This window comes from Psittacula echo (assembly GCF_963264785.1).
Source record: "Psittacula echo genome assembly, chromosome: 4".
Classification (NCBI taxonomy): Eukaryota; Metazoa; Chordata; class Aves; order Psittaciformes; family Psittacidae; genus Psittacula; species Psittacula echo.
This window is the reverse complement of record NC_137738.1, coordinates 41,927,237-41,952,284: the sequence shown is the minus strand read 5'-3', so window position 1 is coordinate 41,952,284 and position 25,048 is coordinate 41,927,237. Positions and strand designations below refer to the sequence as shown.

Sequence of the window (25,048 nt, the reverse complement as noted above, 5' to 3'; positions counted from 1 at the left end):
GGGACGCTGGAGTGAGAAGTAGGGTGGATGATGGGAAGAATGACACTAGAGAGGTGGTCTTCATCTGTATGTAACTTATAGATTGTGTCCTAATTCTGTAATTTCCGCAGCTTCCAGAGTTTTTGCCTCATGAGGCTTAAATGATTCCATATTCCTGCTATGGATTAAGCTGTAATATGCATTTCACATGAACAATAAAACAAAATTAATTTTTTTCATTAAAAAAAAAAAGTCTGGTTCTTGAAGTCTTGTGGATGACACCACAGCTAGCATTAAGACTATTTTAGGTTCAGTTCTATTATACTTCCGTAAGCAAAATGGTGAAGTGTTTTAAAGGCATGTTTTGGGTAGAAGTTCTCCTGTAAAATGACTGTGCTAGAATAGTGGTATAAAAAAGAAACCACCCAGCAAATTCAGCATGGTTTTGTGAGTTGGAAAATTCTGGGAAATGTATTCCTCTGTGGTTGCATTGATTTAGTGAAAACATCTGCGTCTGTTAGTAGCAGAAATTAGATATCTTTCAGGCTTCTCTTTGGAGCTGTTTAATGGGTGTGAGGAAATACACCTTTCTGTAAGTTGGGTCTGCAGCCAGTCCCGTGAGGAATAGCATGGGGGTCTCACTAAATACAAGTCATGTTTCTGATAGGTGACCTCTGCTGGCCATAGTTGTGCCACTTCCTGCTGTCCTGCCGTTCATCTCCTATCCCTCTGCAACTTTCTGCCCTAGTCCTTTGCAGCAATTCCGCAAAGGTGGCAGACCAGGTTGTGTCCTCCCTACACGTTTTCCCAATTTACAGCCCGCTATACTAGCTGAAGCTGCTGCTGCTGTTGAGATTATAAATGTCCTATTGCAGTGGCTGGGTCACAGGCAATTCTGCAGCTTGCCTTCTCCTGTCAAGATGTTAAGTGGCTGGAACAAATTCATTTTACCTCAGTTTTGGATAAAAGTGCATTGGCAGTAACCAATTATGCGTCTCTCTATGCCATATGGGATCTAAGGAAGTAAACATTCTAAGGTCATGTTGTCTTCCTGCTTGTGCCTTTCCTTACTGAGAGAGTGAGTCAGGATGTTGGATCAGCCTGAAGATGAAATGGCATTCGCTCTTCTGCCTCAGATCTTCTTGCCACCTAGCTGCAGAAGAGACAAAGTCTGTGATATGCCCATGACTGGTTTGTTTCCAAGGTAGTCACCCCATGTGCTCTGTACAGGAGAGGGCATATGGTGAGGTGGATTGATTTCTTACAAAGCCCAGCACTGTACACTGTGAGGGACAAAGGTCTTGTCTGTATGTCTTTCTCAGCTGCAGCTTTCAGTGGCTCTGCTTTCATTCCTGCCAAAATTATACTGCGCCTAGGCAAAACTGTTACTTACATCATTAGAACAAACTAGTTTTTCAGAGGGAGAGAAAAGCAGACCTACCTTGACCACAGAAGTTGCAAAATCCTGTTTGAGGATAATTTGAAACGTATTGGCCAGCATGTCTTAAAATGTATTTAGTATGAAGAAAAAGCCTCAGTGCGGTGAGAAAAAGGAATCCTGGAATCATCTGTTTTTCTCCATTTATGATTTTACCACTTGCTTTTGTTTCCTGCTGGAGAAGGAGCTAGTGGTTCTTTGAGCCCATGTGCATTGGGAAACAACTTCTGAGCATTCAAGAGGAGTGAGGTTTTGAAGCCCAGGATGGAACTGAGTCTGCACACTGAAACTTCAGTAAAAACTCATTATTGGTTTTGACACAGTATGTGACAATGATGCTTTGTCACTAACAGCCTGGAGAACACACTAATTTATCCTGGTGTATATGGAACAGTTCTACACTCATTGCTTGAGTGAAGTTAATGAAGCCACTCTATGCTGGTATAATGAAGTAACTTCTGTTGCTGCCCTGTTTAAGCAACACCTTTTGGTTAGTCATTGAGATCAGTTGCAAGCAACAAAAGGAGACAGAAGAGAATTTTTAAGGGTGTAGGAAAGAGCTGTCAGTGTTTTTAGACGTTTCAAAGAATTTCTCACCACAGCCATTTGATCGTCTTTCTTGCATCCCCTAATGCATGCATGTGACTTTAAAATTGCACTGAATGATTACTTTTCTACTGTACTAAAAGCTCTGTATTTGCTGATATTGTCAGTCATATCTTCACTAGCAAAATGATTTTGTTAGGTTGTGACAAACATGAATGTATGTTCACTGGACGCAGTGGCTGTCAAAAGAGTTTGAGAGACTTAGTTCAAGAACAATCCTTTTTAGTAGCAATTGAGTGTAAATATTTCTGACATTGCAGTAGTCTACTACAATATGCAGTGTCAGGCTGCGTGGCTTTAAAATAATTTAGATATAATAGCAAAAACTTACAGTGACGAAGAATAACAAGGTCTGGGTCATACTTGCTGGAAGTGCTTCTGTGGCAGTGGAGAGCCATTCTAAATCCATTTAATTATAGCTATTTTAAATACAACCAACCAAATAGGCACACCTTTGCATGTATTACTATACTGGGCAAAGAGATGTTTTCTTGTTTCAATTTGGAGTTTATAGTAGTTGCTGGGTGCTACTTGAGCAATAAATGTTGATTAAATAAGTGCCTCATTACAGCTGCAACATAGGTTCGTGTTGCCTTGCTCATGCTGCAGTATACCCAGGGGATGAACGTGAGTTGCATCTTGCCACAAGTAGGATATTGTTTTTATTGTGAAGTCAGGGAGGATATTGTCAGCAGTGTCCCTGAAGACATCTTGTGGTATTGGCTGGGAAGCTGTTTGGGCTTGTCTGCCCCAGGCAGGTGTGTTCTCTATTTTAATGTGTTTAGCATACATTTGCTGAATGTTGGCTTTATCACATGTTCTGTTGAAACTTACAGTGCCAGGTCTATCTGCAGAGAACATATGGATATGCTCTGCTTCCATCTCACTTATTTAGTTTGCCAAACAAAATCTGTTGAAGTATAGAAAGATTGCTCTTGCCAAACGTAGGTGGTCAGTGAGTGATGCAGTTGTGCTTTGGTTTTCTCTTTTAAGAATCAAGTGTTGTATTTTGTGAAGCTGCTTCATGACATGGAGCTTAATCCTTGATGCAGGCAGAGAATGTACATAAAAGTTGGCAAGGAAAAACTATGTGAATCAATTTTATTTTTTCTGTCCCTTATATGTCTCTGGTCATCAGTCCTCTTCTGGTGGTGGTTCTGTTTGGGCTTTTTTCCTCCCTCTAGAAATGCCAGCACAACTCACTTTTCAATTTCTAAAGCATTAGGTTTTAATTTTGCCTTTAATTTGAAGCCTTACAGCTATGTCATAATAAGAAGCCCCCTATAGAAAATAGTAGAAATAGGTTTCCCTTCCCCCAACGTTTTTGGTGTTTTTTTTTTTTTTTTTTTTTTTTTTTTTTTTTTTAAGAGTTCCCTGAGAAAGGGTTGTGAAAAAGAAAGAAAACTCAACTTTGAGTTCTGGCCGAAAAGCTTTTGGAATGAAATACCATTTAATATTTCATTTATTATAGATTGCTTTTATTTCAGTTTATTGTATGCTGCCATTCAGTCATGAGTTATTTTGCAGTCCTGATGTAAGTTCACTCATTGTCAACGGAAGGTACAATTTCTAAATTAACTCTCTTGTAATTTCCCACTCACTGTTAATATCTCAAGCTGATTACAACCCGTAAGAGCAGCTGTATGATTCATTGTGATCTATTTCCTAGTATTGCTAGAACTTTGGTTATAGCTTTGGTGTATATTGATATCACAATTCAGTATTAGTGTTAAACCTTTTCCTTCACCCCCCACCCACCACCTTCTATTTATCTGTATAGAATTTTTGCATTTGGGGAAAAATTTTGTGTCACTATTACGGTGAATACCAACACCACTAGTAGCCTTGAATAGCAAAGAGGTAATAATTTTCTGAAGTCTTAGGATAAAAGTAATTAAAAGGGAGTTGCCATATATGTTTTGGTGCTGTGTATGGCACAGCTGTGGAAATCATGTGTCCTGTGCTGTCTACCTGAGTATCCCATCCTGAATGTTTGCCGAAAAGGGATGTGTTAAGGAGGATTGTAGGAAAGATGACATATTGTTTGTTTCCTTCTGTAGGCTTCCTCAACCCTTCAGCCATTTCTGTTTATTTCAGTCAGACATGACTTCTGTGACATTGTCTTTCATGAACCTTCCCCTGAACCCCTATAGATGTTGAACATTTGTTGCATACTGCAGTGTGAGAAATGTGAAGAATCACTCTTCTGTTGCTTGTTTGGGCCTGTTATATGCTAGCTTCATTGGCTCTCCCTAATTCCTTTATTCAAAGAGATGATGTACAGTCAGTGTTCTTTCTGTTTTTCTGTGCTGCTTCTGGCTTTGTAGGCCTTCATTGTGTCTTCCTCCTCCCTGTAGTCTCTCTTTTTCTGTAAAGACTCTTCTCTTACTCCATGTCTGCTTAGTCTCCTGAAAATATTATGTGAGGGAAATCTGAGTGGGTTTTTCTGGCTTCTCTAGAGAGAGGTCTTGCCTTGCAAACGTGCTGGAGTTCTTGGAAGGGTTCAGCAAATGTGTGGCCGAAAACGATTTTGATTCTTTCTTAACATACTTCATGATTGACCCTGTAAAGTGTTGAAGCTTATAGCTGTCCTCAAATTTACGGTCTTGGAGCATGATAATGGGTACTGTTGGAATGGTCTAAATAGCTTTGTAGGGAGGACTGGTAAAAAGTACAGCACAGCATAAGGCCTGTCAGTCTGAGATTGCATCTATATGGAGCAACAATAGGTTAAACACAGTTTCCATAGCCCTCTGGTCAGGATGGTTTACAGCCCAAATTTACCCACCAGTTCTTTTATTACAAGGCAAAGCTTTCAGTTTTGCGTTCAAAAGGATCTAAGAGATTTATGGGTGGATTTGAATGGAATGAATTGATTTCTTTTGAGGTAGTGTGAATGCATGTGTATGTAGTCTGTTTTTCCAGGCTAAATATGTTAGTTGGAAATACTGAAAATAGGAACATGTTGCAAAAAGCTTTCTGTGCAACTGTCAGTCAGAGGGGACAGTAAAGCACTTATTATCAAAGTTGAAAGCTTTGCCCTTTTCCCTCTGTCCTGCTGTGGCCTTCATGAGGGATCTGCCCTTTGCATCCCTGATGGCAAGCAGAGGCCAGCAATTTTTATGGCTCCATTCGTGTATGAACTGGGGGACAGACAAGAAACTTGTACCATTCTGGCAGTTCTAGGCAATGCCTGTCTTCAGCAAAACTAGACCTAATGCCTGGTGAGGCAACAGGTTGTGCCCGATTGGGTAGGATGCAGATGATTAAACAGAAAAGCAAGGAGTTGCTCACAATTGATTACGTGAGAATTTGTTTTATAAATAAGCTGGTTCATGCAGGAAATGTTTGTGCTGTTAATAAGCAGCTCTTGCCCTTCAATTCTGTGGGGTTTTTTTGGTTTTTTAATGATTGATACTTTAGATGGTGGCACTGTTATGAGTGATTGTGAAACCACTTGGATTAAAGAATTGAACGAGGAAGGTTGTTTTACAGTAATTCAAAGATTTCTTAAAAGCTTTTATTTTCTCTTGGCAAGGTAAGCTCTTGGCAAACTTGAGCTCTTTTCCGGCCCCTACGTATGGCTCAAACCACCTGATAACTAAACTTTTGTTTTGATAACTTGTAGAAAGATAAATGCTAAATCAGCCATAATAGCTAAAAAACATTCAGGCATGTGGGTCCTAGAAAGTCAGTTCTTACCTAGGCTCAAATTATTACTGAATTAAGCTTCCACTGACTGTTCTAAATTTATTTTTATCATCTTTTTAAAGGATTTTTAAATTCCTGGCTATGTCTGTAATATTGCAGGAGAAGAATGGCATCTGTGGTGTTACAATAGAGCTACCTTCCCACTGCATTGTGTATTAAAGAAAACTGCATGAGTTTTTTTTTTTTCTCCTTGAACTTTTCATTTTCTTCATTTTCACTCTGTACCTGTCTGATGGAAATGCTTCAGCTTTTCACAGCTGTCTTGCAGACCCTTTTCCCCTTTAATTTGCTTTCTTAGGTGCTGGTTCACCCACTTATGAAGTACCGTTTTCTTTTTAGTGTTCATTTGCTGCCTTGATTCCCTCATGCTTTTTCTTGTTTAATTTCTTCCAGTCCTGAAATAAATGGAGGAAATGAAGGGAGGAAGCTATCGCAATAACAGTTATAAAATGATGTGGCATATAAATGATGGTACAATAGCACGTACCATAGGGTATGTCAAAGATTCTCCTAGAATAGATATTTCAAAGCTTAGGGGGATGCATTGAAGCTGGTGTGTGCAAGGAGTCTTTGGAGACTAGAAGTGGCAACTGAATAGACCCGGAAGGGGAGACCGGAATTAGAGTGACCTTCTTAGGTAGGAAGGTCGGATTCTTGAAACATTTGAATGTGTGTTTCTTAATGTGATGAGGCAAAAAAGGCTTCAGCAGTCCCACCTAGCTAGCTGTCCTGGGGAGCTCCTCAAGTGGATGGGGATTGTAATTGAACCTTGGTGCTACCTCGAGACACGAGGTGCTTGCAGTTTATTAGAGACACCCAACAGAGAAGAGATGAGTACATATTCATAAAATAAGGCTATATTTCATTGAGACAGTGAGTGATGATCCCCATGGTAGTGCTATGTGAAAGAGGTCTTATAGTTGTGAGTTATTCTTCTGTACAGTTCTTCTGAGTTCTTCTTCTGAGTTCTTCTTCTTCTGGCTTGTGCTCCTCCTGCTTCCTCACGACAGCTTTGGTGTTTCACAAGCTAACCTGAGACTCTGTTCAAGTTCCTGAACTAAAGGAAAATGATCCCTGTCACCTTCCAGTTCCCTTTAAATGTTCCTTCCTCAGTTCCTTGCCCTGTTTATCTCTCCTTTCTTTTCCTTGCTTCCAGCCCCTCCCTGCCTTGCCATATTGAAGTGTGTAGACTCTGTGGTTTCACAAGAGGAGAGAGTGGGATGGTAGGAGGAAAGAAGAGATGGCAAGTCAGCTGGTTTTGGACCTGTGGCTGTAATACATTAGTTAACTGTTTTTACTGTTTTATGGTAGGTAAATTGTCTGGTAATGTCCTGCACAGAAGTGAGAAAAAAGCATGGAGCTATTTAACGGCTCAGCTTGTAAAACACGCATCTCTAGGACTTTGGGATATGTCATTGCTGGATGGCTGACATCTATCAACAGTAGAAATGTTTTCTCTGAATAGTAAACTGATAGTTATGGCTTGGATCCAAGCCTCCCCCTTAATTCCCTCAAAGTGTTTTTTTGCCTCCCCAGTTTTTATTCAAAATAACTTTCTTAATCTTGGAAACAGACTGAGATGGGTATCAGTGGAAATCCGTTAAGTGTAAGCTCTGTCCTAGTGCTTTTGCATGAATGCAAGGTATTGAATGTCTTCTGGGGTGCTTTGCGTAGTCGTGGAAGGTTATTTTAGACATAAAAGTCTAGACAGTTCGTAGTATCTATTGCACATCTCTACACCTGCCAAAATTTGGGAGTTTTGTTTGAGTTGCACTGCAGTTCCTCAGAAGAGTTTTCATGATAGCAGTAACACTAACTAGACTATTCTTTCTCCCTCCCTTCCCAAAAAATCAATGCTGCTATCATTGTAAAACTTGAGTAACATTCTGAAATTGCTATTTCCATCTTTCCTCATTCTCGAAAAATTATGTAAGTAGGAAGGGTGGTATCTTTTGTGCATGGTTTTGATGTATGTGCAAGTAATATTTCTCATATGCAGTTGAGACAATTGCTTTTTAAACATACTTTGAGCATAAAATTAATAGATCAGACTTCAGAAAGGCTCCTGAGTGGGTAAAGGACAAATATGGACATCTTTTCCAATGTCAGTCTTAATTGTGGTGTTAAAAAAATAAAAGAGAGAAAACTCTTTTCTTACTTGAACCTGTGAATATTGCACTGTTGACAGTGACCCTGCGTGTAAGAAAGTGGCCTTCTGAGTAATGTAGGCTTTTCAATTCATCTAAGTTTCTCAACAATATCCAGATTGTTAAAGGGCAATACCAAGTCTGCATGAGGCTCTGAAGCTCAGAGAAAATACATGGAAAGAACTAAGATGTTTTGATGAAGGAAAAGAAAAAAAAAAAAACGGCCAGTGGCATTTGAATGATGACTTTAAAAACGTAAATATTATTTTGTTTAGTTTATTGAACTGATTTATGAGAGGTTTTTTTCCTCCCTTTTTCTTTCTTGACAAAATAGGAATTTTCTGGTTTGTATATGATGTTTAACCGTTTTGTTGATATGAGAGAAAATTAAACAATAAACCATACATGTGGTTACAATCTCAATTAAAATGTTTAAGATTTTTCCATATGTTTCCTAGTAAAAATAATAACACTAAAGTTAGTAAGCTCATCTTAAACCGTTAGTGAATGCTTGCTATGAGTACGTGGGTCTGTCCTCACTTCCTGCTTTGCATAGTTTTGGTCATTTTAATACATTTCTAGCTGAGCTGCTGTGCATCTGTGTTGGCTGTTTTGAATTAACATTTGTGTGATTTTTGTGATATTTTTTTTATAAAATAAAGTTGTACGGTGTGATTGCAAGAGTGTTGTTTTTAAGGTCTCATTAAAAATATTTGAGGTAGCTGTTCAAGTTGTAATAGACTTTCAAGGAACAGGCAAGCATGAATTAAAAAAAGAAAGCTGAAAGCCATATTTGTATTTCTTGGGGGTTTGTGTGTGTAATATAACTGAGTCTCACGTTTTACCATAGAATGAGGATCTAGAAAGTTGAGTCAATACACAGGAAGGATAGTAGGCAAAAGCAACACTGCATCCGGAAAACCTTAAAACAGAAAACTTCATTGCATGCTGAATAAAGTGTTTTATTTTAGGTGTTTGTGTAATTCTTAATGGAAACTAGGGGCTTACAATGGCAAATGGTGGGAAACAGTGGTCTGCAAGACAGCAATAAAAATTGGGAATGCGAAATATGTGCACTGTATGTCAGCCCCGGCTGAGAATTTGTTTTGAAAAAATAAATTGTTAAATAGTGAAGGCCAGATCTTTTTATTATTTTTCCTGGGAAAAGAGTTTGTACAGCCTAAGGGGGGACTTGGTGCCTGTGGGAAAGAGAACACTGGGCTCAATTTTCAAAATTATGTGGCCTTGCCAAGACAGATGGGAAGAAATAATGGTGAACCCCAAACAACTGTAGCCCTGGGAGACTCTGCTCATCTTGCATGCGGGTTTTCCCATTCATAATTATGCTTGAAAATCAAGCTGTGCACACTAGTAGCTCTGCATGTGGACAAGTCAAGCTTGTTCAGCCAGATTTTGATGTACTGTAATAATTACACTTGCCCGAGTCATTTAAAGGGGTGACTGTTAAGTGCCAGGGTGTCTGTTTTTATTAATTTCTGAGTGAGAGTTAAAAGGCAGGTGATGTGTGTTAACTAAGCCTATGGCTTTGAAAATCCTTAATCTACAGATCTGCTGGGACCAGACAGTGCAAGGCAGTGGTGACTGCTCGTGCTGCTGTTATGAAAAGAGATTGTTTCATGTGACTTCTGGAACCCCCTCGTGATTTGTCTTGAGTGTTTTCTTGGCAGTAGCGTGCGCAGGGAGTGCTTGTTTTCCAAGCTGCTACTGTGGCTACATGAGTGGAATTAGGTGCTGGTTTTCTGGCTCTCATTTCCTTGTAGATCAGGATGCTCTTCATGTTTCTCATCTGCACCATTCAACATCCTGGCCATGTCAGTGGCTTCCTTTTGAGCCAGCGTCGTGGATAAACATCCTTTATTACAGCTAAAGGTTCAATTTTTGAAGAACTGAATGGTCAAGCAAACATAGCTATTGTGGATGCTACAAAGGAGATGTTGAATGTGTAATCTGAATTTTTGCTTGTCAACTATTTACAGTGACTGTAGTGTATTTCTATAAAACAGACCTAATTGTATCTGTTCCTCTTGCTCAAGCTAATATGTTGAAATGGAACAGGGCATCAAGAGCCCTGCATCATCTTTAAAATAACACATCCATCCAAATTTTTTTTTTTCCTAGATAGTTGCTGCTCACAGGATCTTTAAGAACAGAGGAAATAAGAATACACAAAAAAACAGGATTAGTACATGAAGTTTAGTTAAATAAAACAAAATGAGAACCAGAAATCTTTTCTTTAATCACTGGGGAGAGGATATTGTAGAGAACAGAATCACAATTTAAAGTGAGGATTTGAGGAATATTACTGGGACAAAATAAACTGTTTTAAAAATACTTCATAGATACAAAAGTGAATAGGATTTCTTATTAGTGAATGCCGTTAATCCTTAGTGAGGGGAAGGAGGAATGGCTGATTCAGGAAGCTGTAGAGTCTTGTAAATCACGGGACTAATGAGACTTGAGCCAAACATCATTTTGATTCCTTTGCCTTTGATTGTTCCATTTTCCTCTCATCATTCATTCAGCCCTTTTATGTATAAGTGGATGGGGAACTGTGGGGTTTTGTGCTTTTGTTTGTTTACTTGTCCAACTAGAATTTGGGCAAGATCTTTGTTCTTGCCTTGCCTTGTTGCTTTTTTTTTGCTCTTGTTGCTTTGTTTGCCCTTCAGAGTTTTGGGTTACCCTATGCACAAACCAAAAGGACATTCTTACCTGATAACATTGACCCAGAAGGAGCAGGCAGGTAGAGCATTGACTTTAGTGACCCAAAGATCCACATAATCTGCGTGCTTTGTTTTTTCTGTCCCTGTGGGACAACTTCAGTTGCACTACAAGTTTATTTCATCATTTGGCATCACATAGTATATGAATTTTCAATCTGTGCCTTCTGCAGGGTTTGTTTTTGTTTTTGTGGGGTTGCAATTTGGTGTTGTTTCCTTCCCCCTTTCCCACAATTAGAAAAAAAGAAATCTGTAATCACATCATCTTCTCTCTTTTGTGTTTCGGTAGGCCTGGATGATTGCCTGCAGCAGTATGTCCATAAATTTGAACGGGAGAAGATAAACGGTGAACAGCTGTTACAGATTTCTCACCAGGACCTTGAAGACTTGGGCATCTCGCGAATTGGACACCAGGAACTGGTTCTAGAGGCTGTGGATCTCCTTTGTGCACTGGTTAGTTAAGTGGTGAACAGATACGCAAAGAATTTCTTAAAGAGCTCTTTTGGGTGAATAACTAAGGCGAGTCTGATAAAACTGGAATACTTGTCTTTTGCTTTCTGCTACACATCACAGTAAAAGAAAACATTAAGGATTTGTTTAATTCTCACAAGGTTTATATTAATAGCTCTTTAACTTTTTCCTCATAAGAGGCAATGCTAATTAATTTGGTTGCTCTTCTAAAGAAAGAAGTTATCTGAGTAGCATTGTTAGATCTTCTGGCTTCTGTTAGTGAACAGAGTGATTAAAATTTCTCTTGAGTAGAGTGAATTTGTCAAAGAAAATGGAATATATACTGTTGAAATGACAGCTGTTAATGGTTCCTTGTATCAGTTGAAATGGATTTAGGACAATTCTGTAATCTACATACAAAGCAAAGAAAATGTTTGTGAGATGAGGGATGTTTTACTGACTCAGTTACAGTTGTAATGAGTTCAGCTCCCATTGGATTCAGAAGTTAAACTGTTCCTCTGCCCTACTCCTGATATATAACTGCACAGATACTTTTAAAGCAAACACTCGGGAAAGAATAAATAGATTTCAGATTGTTTTGCTAGTGCAGGCTTTATTTAAAAGCTGTAGTTTGGAGACAGTCTTGAAGGTATGTTTGATGTAACACAGCGAATGAGAGCCAGAGGTATATATGATTACATCAGGGAGAAGGGTGGGAAAGGCTGCCTGATGATTCCTTAGCCAGCACTTGCCTGGCTGCCCTTCATTAGGCAATACCTGCAGTGCCTCAGCATACTCTTCTTAAAATGGAGAGTCTTTATTGCCTTTGTAATATGTGCTTTATTTGCAGCAGAGGTGCTACAGGGATCATTTGTACTCCATGACCAGGAAAAAAATTGGAAAGCCTGAAAGGAGTGTATTTAAGGAAATCGCTTCATACAATCTGAAATGTTTCCCAAGGAGTTGCTCTTATATTTGAAAAACATTTTATTTCCTTTCAATATTTAATATATAAAAAAATTTTAACATTTAACTTGAAAATCTATACAGAAGAATGGAGTTAGCCTGAAATGCAGTTCATGTTGTGGGAAGGAATAATCATCTATCAGCCAGTTGAGGGGATCTGTACTGTGCTGTATGCAGTCCTGACTCAAGTAATGGATGTGGCAGCCCCCAAAGGCAGGTTTTTTTTTGTCTGACTTTCAAAAATATTAGCATAAAATGAACAAAGCTGAATGAATGCCAGAACCTAAAGCTGTGTTTTATCTCCTACAATTTCCTTCGAATTTCCTTTGTAGACAAAAGTTCTGACCTCAGACTCATTTCTGGAAATCTTTTGTGAAATGCAGCTCAAGTTAATGTATTAGACAGAATTCATGTATTGCAGCTGCAATGTCCTTGTTCCCTATTAAGAGGTGGAGGAAGAATTCCTGTGTGTTAGACATGCCCTTTTTCACCTTCTTGATGCCCCTTCCCTTGAGTTTTTGGGATTGTTATATAAAATCACCATTGATATTGTTCCTGAGGGATGGTGTGTTTTAAGGTCTAATGACAGCCAATTTCTTACTTCGCTGTCTCTTTGTGTGAGGGAGCAAAGGCTTCCCTGTTCCGTCTGTATTAGTTCTTTGAAAGTGCGTGTGTGTATTGATATAATTTAGTGGGGGAGGTTTATGTGTGCGTGTGTATATGGTAACATTTGTGTAAATTTTGGAGCCTTGAATGCAAAGGAACTATCTTGGGGATTTATTTTTCTGGTTCTCCAGTCAGGGAGTCCTTAAGAAGAATTTCCCTTTTTATCTAGTTTTGCCTTGGCAGTTTCCCAGCTGAACTTCCTTCAGATCAGTGCTTTGGTTCCCTTACACAACAAGAACGGTTACAGCTCTAAATGCAGTGAAGCAGCAGTCTTGGAACACCTTTCTCCTGCAGTAGCTCTTTTCAGGCATTGACCATACAGACCTTTTTCCCAGCCTCAGTAGATCAGCTGTAAAAACACAGCGTGCAGGTACTCCTTTCCTGGAGAAAAACCACCAAATACTCATTTTTTAAAAATTTTTATTATTATTATTATTATTTTTTGGCGGTTACTCTGCCAAGCTGAAAATATGTCTGCAGTTATGGTGTCTGGTGTAAGTAAACTCTAGAACCAGGACAGCTGAAAGAGAAATGAATGCATTTTTCTCTGCTGCTTTGGTTGATGGCATAGTGTTCCCTCATCTCCTCATAGCAGTGGCTGCATGTGCAACGAAGCTGCAGCTGAAGAGGCAGTGGGATAGTGTGTGGACAGGGATAAAAATTGAAAATTTCATGTGAATGCACATGTCTGTCAGTCTTGAGCTGGTCTAATAATTTTCTGAACAGGTGTTGAAGGCTTATTTAAGGAATTTAGAGAATGTGTCAAAGAAACTGAATTCCTCAGAGGGGAAAAAGAAACACCAACTTGAGGACCTCCATCTTTTTGTTGACAATGTTTGTCTGGTGGAGAAAAAGGGTGGGAGGAAGACATTTCTTAATTGACTGAAATATTTGGGGAAGGGGAAACAAACATGCACAAGTATGCTTATTAAACTCATGCAAAACCACAAAAGCAGTGGCAGGGATCCAGAAAATAAGCTTTCTCAGCCAAGAACTGATACAAGAAACATCTAGAGCAGTGGTGAAAACTGAATACTTATTATTCCCTGATGAGTAGTCTTGCCTGTTTGAGCTTAATAAATATAAAACAATGCAAGCATTAACAGGAAACTCTATGCAAATATTTTCCCTTTTAATGTGTTGTTTGGATTAGGTTTGTGAATCTTTATTGACACTGTATGATGGGAGAGTTTGGAAGCATAAAAGTAGCTGATTTTTCTGGAGGTTGGAATGAAGAGATACTAGTTTTAAGCAGTCTTATAAACAAAAACAAACAAAAAACCCTCACACACACACACACAAAACAACAACAAAAAAATCCAAGTCCAAGAACAAAACAACAACAAACCCCAAACCAACCCCACCTCACTCCAACCAAAAATAACATAGTTTTTAGTGTTGTACCTTTGATAATTTCACTGGTAGTAATGCACTGCAAATATGCTGGCAGAACAACAAAATAAAGCTTCAAAACATAAAATAGAACATGCATACATGAAGACTTATTAGTGGCTAATCATTGTCAAAAGCACCACATCCCTGCATCGCCACATAATATTTCAGTTTTCTAGAGGTCTCGACTTTAAATTTAGTGATGTTTGTTAGGCAGTTCAGGACTCCTAAGGATTCTTTAGGATGCATTTTTGTTAAAAGGGAGAGAGCAAGAATGGGTGACTGTGTCAGTGCCTTGTGTTAACTCTAGTGTTTATTATAAAGGCGTGCAACGAGACAGATCAGCTTTTGAGCAGGCATTCAGTTTGTTCTTCATTTTTTTTCTTCCCCCAGAGCTGGTTTTCAGTTGGGTCAGCCAGCAGATCCAGCTCATTGCACTGTGGCCCATGCACACGGCTGTGAAGGGGAAGGGGATGTTGCCCCTGGGCAGTAGTAGAGCCTGTCGCAACTGCTGTGCTCTTTTGACTTCAGTTAGCCAAGCTATTTATTTATTTATTTATTTAAAATGTTGGCTGCCTGACCTTAAGCAATTATTTGGTCAGTGCTTTTTCTCATTAAACGGAATGGTGTTCAGAAAGAGCATGCTCTTGTGTGCCTGTGCTCCCGTGTGCATGTGGGCATGCTGTATCTCCCTCCCAGCCCCACATGTGGCTCCGCAGGTTAATGAGTAACAAGCTGGGAATGTTTGACATAAGGTGCTCTTGATCGCTGGCTTCAGCCTGTGTTTTGATGAAAGCAACTTTGATGTTTGAAATCGGGAGTGGTATGAAAACGTAATGTGTTCTTCAGTTCATGAACAACATCTAAAACCTTTTGGTTGCTTAAATAATCTGTTAAATATTGTCGCCTCAGTTATCTAGAAGTATTTCAAAAAAGCCTGTTAAGTTCTGCACTTCAACTGTGTGCTGCTGAGAAGGCTGCTTAGTGTGCTGCTGTGCTATCAGCATTCCTATCTGTCCTGAATTGGGGCTACTGCTCCATGACAAATCAAATTAATCCAAGTCAGCTGCTGCCTTCTATTAGTGATCTTTTGTGCTTGCACCTACCTGACTCTGAAGTGAGCTATTTCAGGGAGCTAAACCAGGTGAGAGCACATTACAGTAAAAAGGAAATAGATGTTTTTGAATGGTTTAGTTCCCCAAACCAGCCCTCCCAACAGACTGGACACTGCAAGGGAAGTTGCAGAATAACAGCAGGAATAAGTAGTTATGTGTGAGATGCTTGAGATAGTGTCAATTTGCATGGAAATATTGCTATATGTGGTGAAGGGGCATAATGCTTTCTGTGTATTACTTCAAACAGGTGAGAAGACTGGCTTGCCTCTGGAAGTGAGGTGTTTTGGGTTGTGATGACCCTTTGTTCTGGGGAAGTTCATTCCTCAGGTCTGATCTTGTAGTTGAGGAATTCGGTCATCTGTACTGGAGAGCTGCGTGTTCCTTTTTGTGCTAAATAGGCATAGTGCTTAGCCAGGACTTTTCCTAGAGTACAGGCTGCCAGTTTAGATAAGTCTGGTGCACTCTGCAGAGTCTCTGGGGGAAGCTGTAGGAAAGCTTAGTGCAGTGACTGGAGAGCTTGGCTGTGATGTACTGCTGATAGGCTGTTGAGGAGGCCAGTTGCAGTCTGAAGCTGGTGCCCGTATATCTCCAGAGGCAACATCTGTCTTGCTGAAGTCCACCTTGAAACGGAGCTACTTGCTAGAATTATTTAAAAACTAGCTGAACTGGAAAAGTTGCACCGTTTTGACCTGCTGTATAAATAAGGTGAAAGTGTTATGATAAGGAGAATGTGAATGGTTTAGGGCTAAAGCCAAAATCTGATGTGGTATATTAACATATGTCCATTTAAATGCTGGGGCCATCTCTAATTGCAGACACCCACAGGTGCTGGGCACAATTTCTGCATTTGAATGACAGAAAGAAAGACCTGGAGATACTTAAATATATCAAGGCTCTCTCAAGTTCTGATGGGAGTCATTAGGTGGCAATGCCACTGTACAGAAAACAGACTCTGTTGTGTTTTCTGTCCCTTTATGGAGGTAAAGGGGATCAGCATCCTCTAATTCCCTTGCTAAAGGATGAGATTTTTGACATATGGCTACTTTCAAAGTTTTGTGGCCACAGGAACTTACCCCACATCCAGTCCTGTTGGTGAAAAAGTATTCCTCAAAAAATAGATTAATATTTAGTGTCCTGTGAGGAGGAGAAAAGTAACTGTAAGAGATGCATCTGAATGATGGTCTTGTGTGTGTGTTTGGTGGGTTGTTTGTTTTTTTTTTTCTCTGTTTTAATTAAAAGGTGATAAGGTCATACATGACAGTAGGCAAGTACTTCAACATTGTTTAGTAATCCAAATCTTTCCCTCTCTGTGATGCTGGAAAATTTAAGGATATCCTTTGCTGTTGCAGCAGTGGCATTTTTTTAAATTGGATATATCCTCTCAACCCCTGCTCCTGGCTGCACTTTTAGGGTGCTTCCTTGCCAAGAGTTCTCAGGGGCAGGAGGGCAGGCATTTGTGTAACTTACACCCCCTGGGATTTTATGCATAGGAGCTGGTGAATTTTTCTGCAGGTAGCTGAGTAGCTGAAACCTCTCCTTACACTGATGGGTTTCTTTAGGGTGAGGGTTCTGTTTCATCTTTTGTAAATGACTTGGTCTGAGGGCCTGTTTTATGGGTGCTTGACTGGAGGGAATGGAGCCGCAAGCCGGCAGTGTGCCCCGGCAGCAAGGTGGTCAGCAGCATCTTGGGTTGCGTTAATGGAAGAGGGAGTGAAGTGATTATCACCCTTTGTCGGGGAAATAGACTCAGTCGGAGATTAATGTGATCAGACAAAGCCATTTATTCTAGAAAACTAACTCTTTATATACTATTTTTTAAAGTTGTTTTCACTAACTTGGCACATTGTGATTGGACACATATCTGTGAGGCCCTTAACAACTAACATATAATTGGTTAAGCACAGGTGTGAAAACCTGACCTTCAAAGTTTTCCAACAGTCCTCAATTTATCAACTCAGTAAATTCCAGCTCCTTCTTATCTTGCTGGGATTCTCACTCCCAGTGCCTCGCTCCCATCCTCCTTCACCTTTTGTTGTTCCTTGGCTCATGTCGAACTCCATGTAGGCACTTGCTGATCTGGGTATGTGGCTGTTCTTTGCCAGAAAATCATCCACAACCCTTTACTCGGCGCTCGTTAGTCTATGTATGACCCTTCTCCCAAGTACAGGACAGAGATAGACAAACTAGTCCAATCTCAGTGGAGGGCTACCAGGTTAGTCAGGGCTGGGTTTACTCACCCATGAGGAGAGGCTGAGGGCCTGGAACTTTTTCAGCACACAGAAGAGAAGGTTTCAGGGAGGCCTTAACAGCAAATTCCCAGCACCTACTGTGATGGGGAGCACAGTTGGCAGGATGACAGAGCTGGGCTGTTCATGGTGTTGCATGGCGGGAGGATGAGGGACTTTTGGCAGAAGTTGAAATCAGAGGTTCAGGCTGGACATAAGGAAACCCGTTTTCACCCTAGGTACAGTCAGATGATGGATCAGGTTGCTCAGAAGGGTTCTGCAGTCTCCATCCTTGGAGGTTTTCAAGACCTGACTGGAACAAGCTGGTTTGAGCTCATAGCTGAGCCTGCTGTGAGCAGGAGGTTGGACTGAAACCTCCTGAGCTCCCCTTCAGCCTGGTGATGCTGTGATTGTGAGTGAAGGCATCAGAAACCTCTGGAAGCTTGGAATTGAATGGAATTAAGATTTGCTTTAGTTGCTTTAGTTTTTTGAGAAGGAAAGGAGAAAGGGTATAGTATAGCTGACTAAGCTATGGAACTTCGAGGTTGGTAGTAAGAGTCTGTAGCAGCAAGAGAATGGAGTAAGGCAGGGTTGTCTTGTATTTTTGGGTGGTGATTTTCACTCTCAGAGCTAAGCGTTGTCTGAGACTTTGATAAGATGTCCACTGAGGTTTTGCAAGGTGGAATAACTCAAAAATGAACATAGTAACATGGTGATACATAATTCACACATTTGCAAGCTGACAGCACAAACATAATCTTGATTACAAAATTGAGTTGTCTTTAGAACAGATACATCATTTCTGACATGTCTAGCATGAGATGATCAATGTGTTGCATTAAACCAAATTGGGTTTTAATCTTGGGAATTGTGGTTTGGTTGTATTTGAATTTGCAAAGTTGAAATTGCAGGCAGTACTTACAGATTTTTTAGGTTTCAAATATTTATAAAGATGCTGTTGAATAAAAAATACAACATCGAAAGATGGTTTTAATTACTATGTATAGTGTTAACACAGTCCTCAAACTTGCCAGTCATTGCACTGCTATAATCAAGGAGCAGTTACTGAAAACTTGTGATCCAAATATTTATTCAAGCTTGTGACTATGAAATTACGTTTGCTTCCTGTTGATGTTTTTATCTCTTGCCAGATTAAATTTATATTTAGTTGTGAATGCAATGTTATTCCAGTGTTTATGTACCACAGTATAGAAAATATTTTAAGAAAAACCAGCATTTGCTTTCCTTTAGCAAAAAGAGAAGCAACACAGTCATGTTATTCCAAACACATTTTAAAAGGTAAATGCCATCTGGTAGGACACTGCAATTTCATTCTGACTGAAAAGGTGTTCTCAGATCTCATTAATGTCAGAAACTGAGGGAGTTTGGCATGAACAAAACTATTCTTAAGTGGCTGTCATGTAGAAAAAAAAGTCTTAGAAGGCATTTTTGAGGAAAAAAAAAAAACAACAACAAAACCCCAATCCTTAGAACTTTCATCCCATATATGTTTGTAACTTGCAGTATAATAAATAGAAGGACTCAATAAGGAGATTCATCAAGCTTAATAATATTCCTCGCAGAACTATGGCCTTGAAACAGACAATATGAAGAACCTGGTTCTCAAACTGCGAGCATCATCCAACAATCTGCAAAATTACATCAGCAGCCGTAGGAAAAGCTCAAATTATGATGGACACACCTCTCGCAAGCCCCCCAATGAATTCCTTACTTCTGTGGTAGAGCTTATTGGTGCTGCCAAAGCCTTGCTTGCATGGTTGGACAGGTAAGAATAAAATCTTTATATTTTGGTTTACTACTGTAATGACTTGCTTCTCCTTGTAGGACAGTTTCTAGATGCTTGAGTGTGAAGATCTTTATGCAGTTATGCTGTTATATGATATGGAGAGAACTACAAGTGACATTTTTAAGTTTCTACTCCAGACATTCTGTTGTGGTGAGACACTGAAAGATGCTGCCCAGAGAAGCTGTGGCTGCTCCATCTCTGGAAGTGTTCAAGGCCAGGTTAGATGGAGCTTTGAGCAACCTGGTCTAGTGGAAGGTGTCCCTGTCCATGGCAGGGGGGTTGGAACTAGATGATGTTTAAGGGACCTTCCAGCCCAAACCAGTCAGTGACCCTATGATCTCACCCCTTCTTTGGTGTTGCCAGAAGGGCTCTAGTGGACAAATTTAATCTAGGATATCTACTTCTGTGCTTTCAGTCTTACTAAAACCAATGAAACTGCTAACATTATACCCAAACTGGTATTCATAAAAGTAGGAGCCTTCCTGTTCAGGTCAGTTTTTCATACATGTGATTTTCCCCTGCCCCCGTCCTACCTTCTAAATTACTTGTCATTGGCAGGTCCTTTTGTAAAAAATGGTTAGTGTTCTGTTCAAATTGTGGCCTTAGCTCTGTGATTTGACAGACTCCATCTGCCATATTTTTTTCTTGGGGGGTAGGATGGGAATAGGGATGGATGTGTTTTGTTTAGTTATTTCTTTATTCAATTTGGTGTTTGTGTGGGGTTTGTTTTCCCTGACAAGAGCCAGAGTTGTTCTGTGACAGCTGCAGAGAAAGCAAACAGGCACTAGAGCAATTGCTTGCTGCCAGGGATGCTGTCCATGATAGCAGATGAATGTAAATTCTCAAGACCCTTGCCAGCTTTCCCAAGAAGAAGGGTTAGGAGGAAAGCTGCATGGGGACCAGCAGCAAGGAGCCCTTTTATCCTTCAGTATCTCTGCCCTTCACCTTGCAGTTTGTTCTGTGTCCAGGCAATGATGTTAACAATGTGCTTCTCACTTGATCCTCTCCTCTCACCCTGTTGCTGGTAGCTTGCCCTAAATTTCTTCTGCACCTCAGTCAGCAAGATATTTGGGGTTGCTTCTTAACCCCCCTTCTAGTTCTTTCAGCTGTCTGGAAGGTCTGAGGTGAGATTCTATAGGCTTTAAAGCTGCCCTACAGATAATGATCCTTTTCCAAGATTTACACACAGAGGTGCAGTGAGGCTCAATTGAAAATCCATTTTTCTTCATTTAGAGACTTCCCCCCCCTCGAGTTTAGTAATCATAAATGTGGGATTTAGAAGGCTACTCACTGGCAGGCCCACGAGTGTGATTTTTACAACAGTCAGTGTGATCTGACATGAGCGTACAGCTGAGAGAGCTGTAGTTCAGAAAATGGACCTTTTCTTCTAGTTTTGCTTTCTGAACTTGCTCACCACAGGACTAGATATTCACCAAATTTGGTGCAAGGACAGAGCAGGGCTATGCAGTCAGGAATATTTATATTATAAAACTGGATCCTCAAACTTGTATGGATGTCAGAATTGTAATGCTTGCTCTCATTTGCTATTCTTCACTGGTAAGGTAGGGTGGGAGAAGACAGGTCGCTTTTATGTAAAGGGAATTTTCTCTTGCAGGACCCCATTTACGGGTATTGCTGACTTTTCATCAATGAAGAACAGAATCATTCAGCTCTGCTTGGATCTCACTACTACTGTTCAGAAGGTCAGCTGATTTCTTTTCCACTTTGCTTTCCAAAAGGGAAGGAAGGGGGGTGTTTAGGGGAAGTAATGTTCTCACTGTGTGCAGAGTGCTAATTGGAAGGCAGATCTGGAAATGACAGCTTGCTTGAAAGGTCCATGAAGGTCAGTTTCAGTTGTGTGTTGTCCCCCTCAATTTCCAATTTTGCTGTTGCTGGCTGTGTCTTAAGTGACTGGTTTAAAGGCTACTCACTTTCTTGAGCTTTAATGGGAAGAGGTTTATTTTTTAGAACAGTTGGTCTACATTTAAAGATTTTCAAGTTCTGAACATGTTGAAAAACAGACTCCCTAGGTATTGTCCCATACAGAGTGTTTTATCCATCAGATGGAAAATGATACATGTAATGGAAGGAGCTGCTACCTTTGCAAAACAAACCCTGCTAGCCTGGCTTCTTCTACCAGTAGTGCGAGACTGCAGTTTTGTTTCAAAACTCCATTTATCAGCTGTGTGAAGGGTGCTTATATTGTTAACAGCTAAAAGGACATATAGCAACTCTGGCAATTTTGGCAAACTATGTAATTTTGCTCTCTGAGTAATACTGCATGTCTTTGAAAGTGTTCTGACAGCAACCTGCTGCTTTGGCTGTGAAGCACTGCGTGCACACTTCAGTTCCAGCCAAACTTGCTCGTAGTCATTAGTCTGATGTACTACTTGTCATAGTACATTAGTGGCTATATGTTGTTTGAACTCCGAAGAGCCATGTCCTGTGACATGGGTGATTCTCTCCCAGTTTTGAGGGGATGATGTCAAAGGATAGAAACATCCTGTGAGTTGTCAAGCCATGATAACACCAAATTTTATCAGTTGGATCATTGTGAAAGGACAGTGTCTGGATAGTACAATGTAAGTTCAAAGAAGCACAAGTTTGGCTTGCTGCTGAATGCCCTTCTTGTTTAGGTGTTGCATGTGCAATTGCAGAAAGTCAGTGATTTACAGCTACAGATTTGCAGATTGTGAAGTAGAACAGTAAGTGTTTCTAGTAGCAGATGGTATTCACCCAAGAGTGCTACAGGAACTGAGATATGAGATTGCTGAACTGTATTAATAAAACTACTAAAAATGGTGTCTAATCTTTCAGTTAAATCAGCCTTTGACGGCAGGGGAATGGAAGTTGGCAAATACAATCCTAGCCTTTTAAAAACTATCGGAGTACTTCTCTGCCAACTTGGTATGAGCTACAGTAAGGAACAGGATTGGTGCATATAAGAAAAATCATTAATGAGAGAAGAATCAATGCAATTTTGTACTGGGACACTGCAGGTACATTAGAAATGGTCTGAAGGAATGCACTGGTTTGGAAAAGAGAGAGCTGAAAAATCTTTAGGGGATTTAGGCTCCATCAAACAGGGCAGGCTTCTAGTAGCTTCACACAGAAGCCACCCTGTAGTTCCCTTGCTACCAAAACCTTGCCATGCCAACGAGGCAAGTATCTTGGGTTTTAAGCTTGTTTAAATGCTTGGAGTTTGAGGGTTTTCTCCTTAGAGATACTGTAGATCTTGTTTCATTATTTACTTGCTATTTTAACTTTTGAATCTGAGAATCTGTTGCCATTCTCTAGCTCTTCTTGCAGAAAACAATGATGGCTTCTGTAGCTTGTGACATGAACTTGTTTCAGCTCAAAGACTTGTACCTGGGCTGTGTAAATAATACTTTCTGTGCAGTCCTCTGGCCCTCAGGAGTGTCATCAATAGCATATTTAAAAAAAAAAAATCGCTTTTCTATTTTTAACAAAATAGATGTTTTGGATCCATTTTGATGCCTGGGACACAGCAGCTCTTAAATTGGTGTTTATCAGAGTAAGGCAAGCTCATGTGCCCGGCCTCCTGAGAGTCTAGTTTTATTGTGCAGGGCTCTGTTTTTCTGGAAAAGTCTGTTGGCTGTAATTGAATCCCATGTTCTCTTAGCTTTCAAGGTTTATTAGTGCTTTCTGCCAGAGCCAGAAAATAGTTGTTTAACAGTACATTTGAGCCCTATTGGGTGAAACTAATCTGATTAATCCCTTGCAGCATGAATAACTGTATTTCAGGTCGAGGTTAAAGTGGCGGTTTTGCAGAGTTTTCAGGGATGATGTGTTTACGTGATTATTGGTTAATGTAGGCCTTTTGTTCTTGTTTTGTTTTTAGGACTGCACTGTGGCTGACATGGAAGATAAAGTTCAGACTGTAGTAAGTATGCGTTTCTGTTGAAACTCAGCTGCCTGTGTTCACATTTATTTTGGTGGCTTCTACTCTACTCTACTGACTCTACTGACAACAGCTTTCCAATCCCACACATACAGATGTATTCAAGTAAACATTGTTATGGGCTGTTTTGTGAATATTTTTTGCTCTAGAGGAAATTAATGAAGTTTGAACAGACTGGTAGTGTATGTAACAGCTCAGAGTAAAGTATTCATTAAAGTTTCATTGCAGAGCTATTTTAATCTAAATATATATATATATATAAAGAGAATTTAGACCTCAAATTTTCTTAGGAGGGGTAGTACTGTAAAATAATAGTCGTCTAAACAAACCAAGTATGTCTGCGACGTGTCTATTTATGAAAGACCTAAATGCACTATGGCTTATTAAACTTCTTCACATAAAAGAGCTGCCCTGCCACAGAACTGAAGTTCTGTCTCTGATAGTGCTTGAGTTAGAGTTTTCAGGGTTGTTTGAAACAGCCTTGTGACAAAACGAGGAGCGTAATGGAATGCTTTTTATATTTTGTAACAGTTAATCATCGCTTCCTGCTTTTGACATGAACCAGGCTGTGCTCTTTGATAAGGCCTTCCTCTGGCTCATAGATGCTTAGGAATTTAGTAGCACAATAACTAAAAATAATTATGTCCATAAATAATGAAACCACGTAAAAGAGTTTTTTTGCATCTTTCTTTTTTCCATTTGTGCACACCCACTCTGGAAGTAGGTATTGTTGTTTGAAGTTCCCTTGTTTGAGCAGTTCCTCGCATTCACACTTAAGCATTGTTTTGATTTATTTTATTGCTGCTCTATAAATCTGATGTAAAACAAAAGGAAAAACGTTGGAGCTGTTGTTTCCAGGGGCCATTGGAATCCAAACCAATGTCTTCCTACGAGGCAGCTCCCCCTGTCCTGTAATTATATGTCTACTTTGACTGAAGGATTCAAAGCCCCTGTGAAAGATGGCTTACCCTGTTGGTTTCCAAATTGTGTGTAACTAACTGTTGTACTGTGTACTAATCTTCTCTCCCCTTGCCTTTAAGCTGTTGTAACCTACTTTAAGTTTCAGTATTGTTTCAGTTAACCCAAACCACACTGTGGGGCATTAAGGAAATTTCTGAGTGTAGAGAAAGCACAGATTTTTGGACTATGACTTTTTTTTTTTTTTTTTTTGATTAATTAGCCATTCTGCTAGTTACAGGTTGTACAAGACAAAGCTGTTCTGCCTCTGACTTTACTGACACACATACAAGGTCAGAATTTGCCTTTCATTACAATGTTGGCTTAGGTTCAGTTATGTTTTGGTCAAAAGGAAATATGAACCTTGCCTGCATAAGCATTCCACAAGAGGTCAGTTCAGAGGCATGGTGGAGAGAAGTAATGCTGAAAGGCTTAAGTGCTGGATGTCCTGCCTTGTACTGTAAAACTTTGTGCGTTTAAGTTACCAGTACCTCACTTTTTCTGACACATGACCAATTTTATTCTCATAGCAGAAACAAACAACAGAACAAAAATCTGTCAATTGTTCCCACAAAGATTCATTAAAATGTTTCAATATTTTAATGGGTTATATTTTGGTTAAAGCAAACAAAACTCCAAACACAATTTTTTGCTATTATTTGTATATTTTTTTAACACCTGAAGATGTATTGGCATCTGTTAGCAGTGATGAGGTGGCACCAATGGAAATGGTTTGATTGTACTAGGTTACAGTAAGAAGATATACATGCTGTAGAATATATCTATACTAATGAATCTTCTACTTTGATGATTCTTAACTATGATTTATTAGTGGACCAAGTTCCAGAACTCATTTCCTTTCTGTTTTTGAAAACTGAAAGAGGAAGAAGCCAGAAGAGAAATTTTGTAACTGTTTTTGTATGTTCTCA

General features: G+C 39.7%; 1 protein-coding gene across 2 annotated transcripts in view; it reads left to right on the top strand.

Moving 5' to 3' along the window:
* The window catches only part of CNKSR3 (CNKSR family member 3), a gene marked incomplete at both ends in the record, with an annotated part of 56,056 nt that overhangs the window by 18,607 nt on the left and 12,401 nt on the right, over positions 1–25,048 (top strand). For both annotated transcript variants that reach the window (XM_080615776.1, XM_080615775.1), the window contains 4 exons: positions 10,909–11,072; positions 19,017–19,219; positions 20,856–20,943; positions 23,103–23,144. In XM_080615776.1, the coding sequence (XP_080471902.1) occupies positions 10,909–11,072; positions 19,017–19,219; positions 20,856–20,943; positions 23,103–23,144 (497 nt within the window). The remainder of the gene's footprint in view (positions 1–10,908; positions 11,073–19,016; positions 19,220–20,855; positions 20,944–23,102; positions 23,145–25,048) is intronic.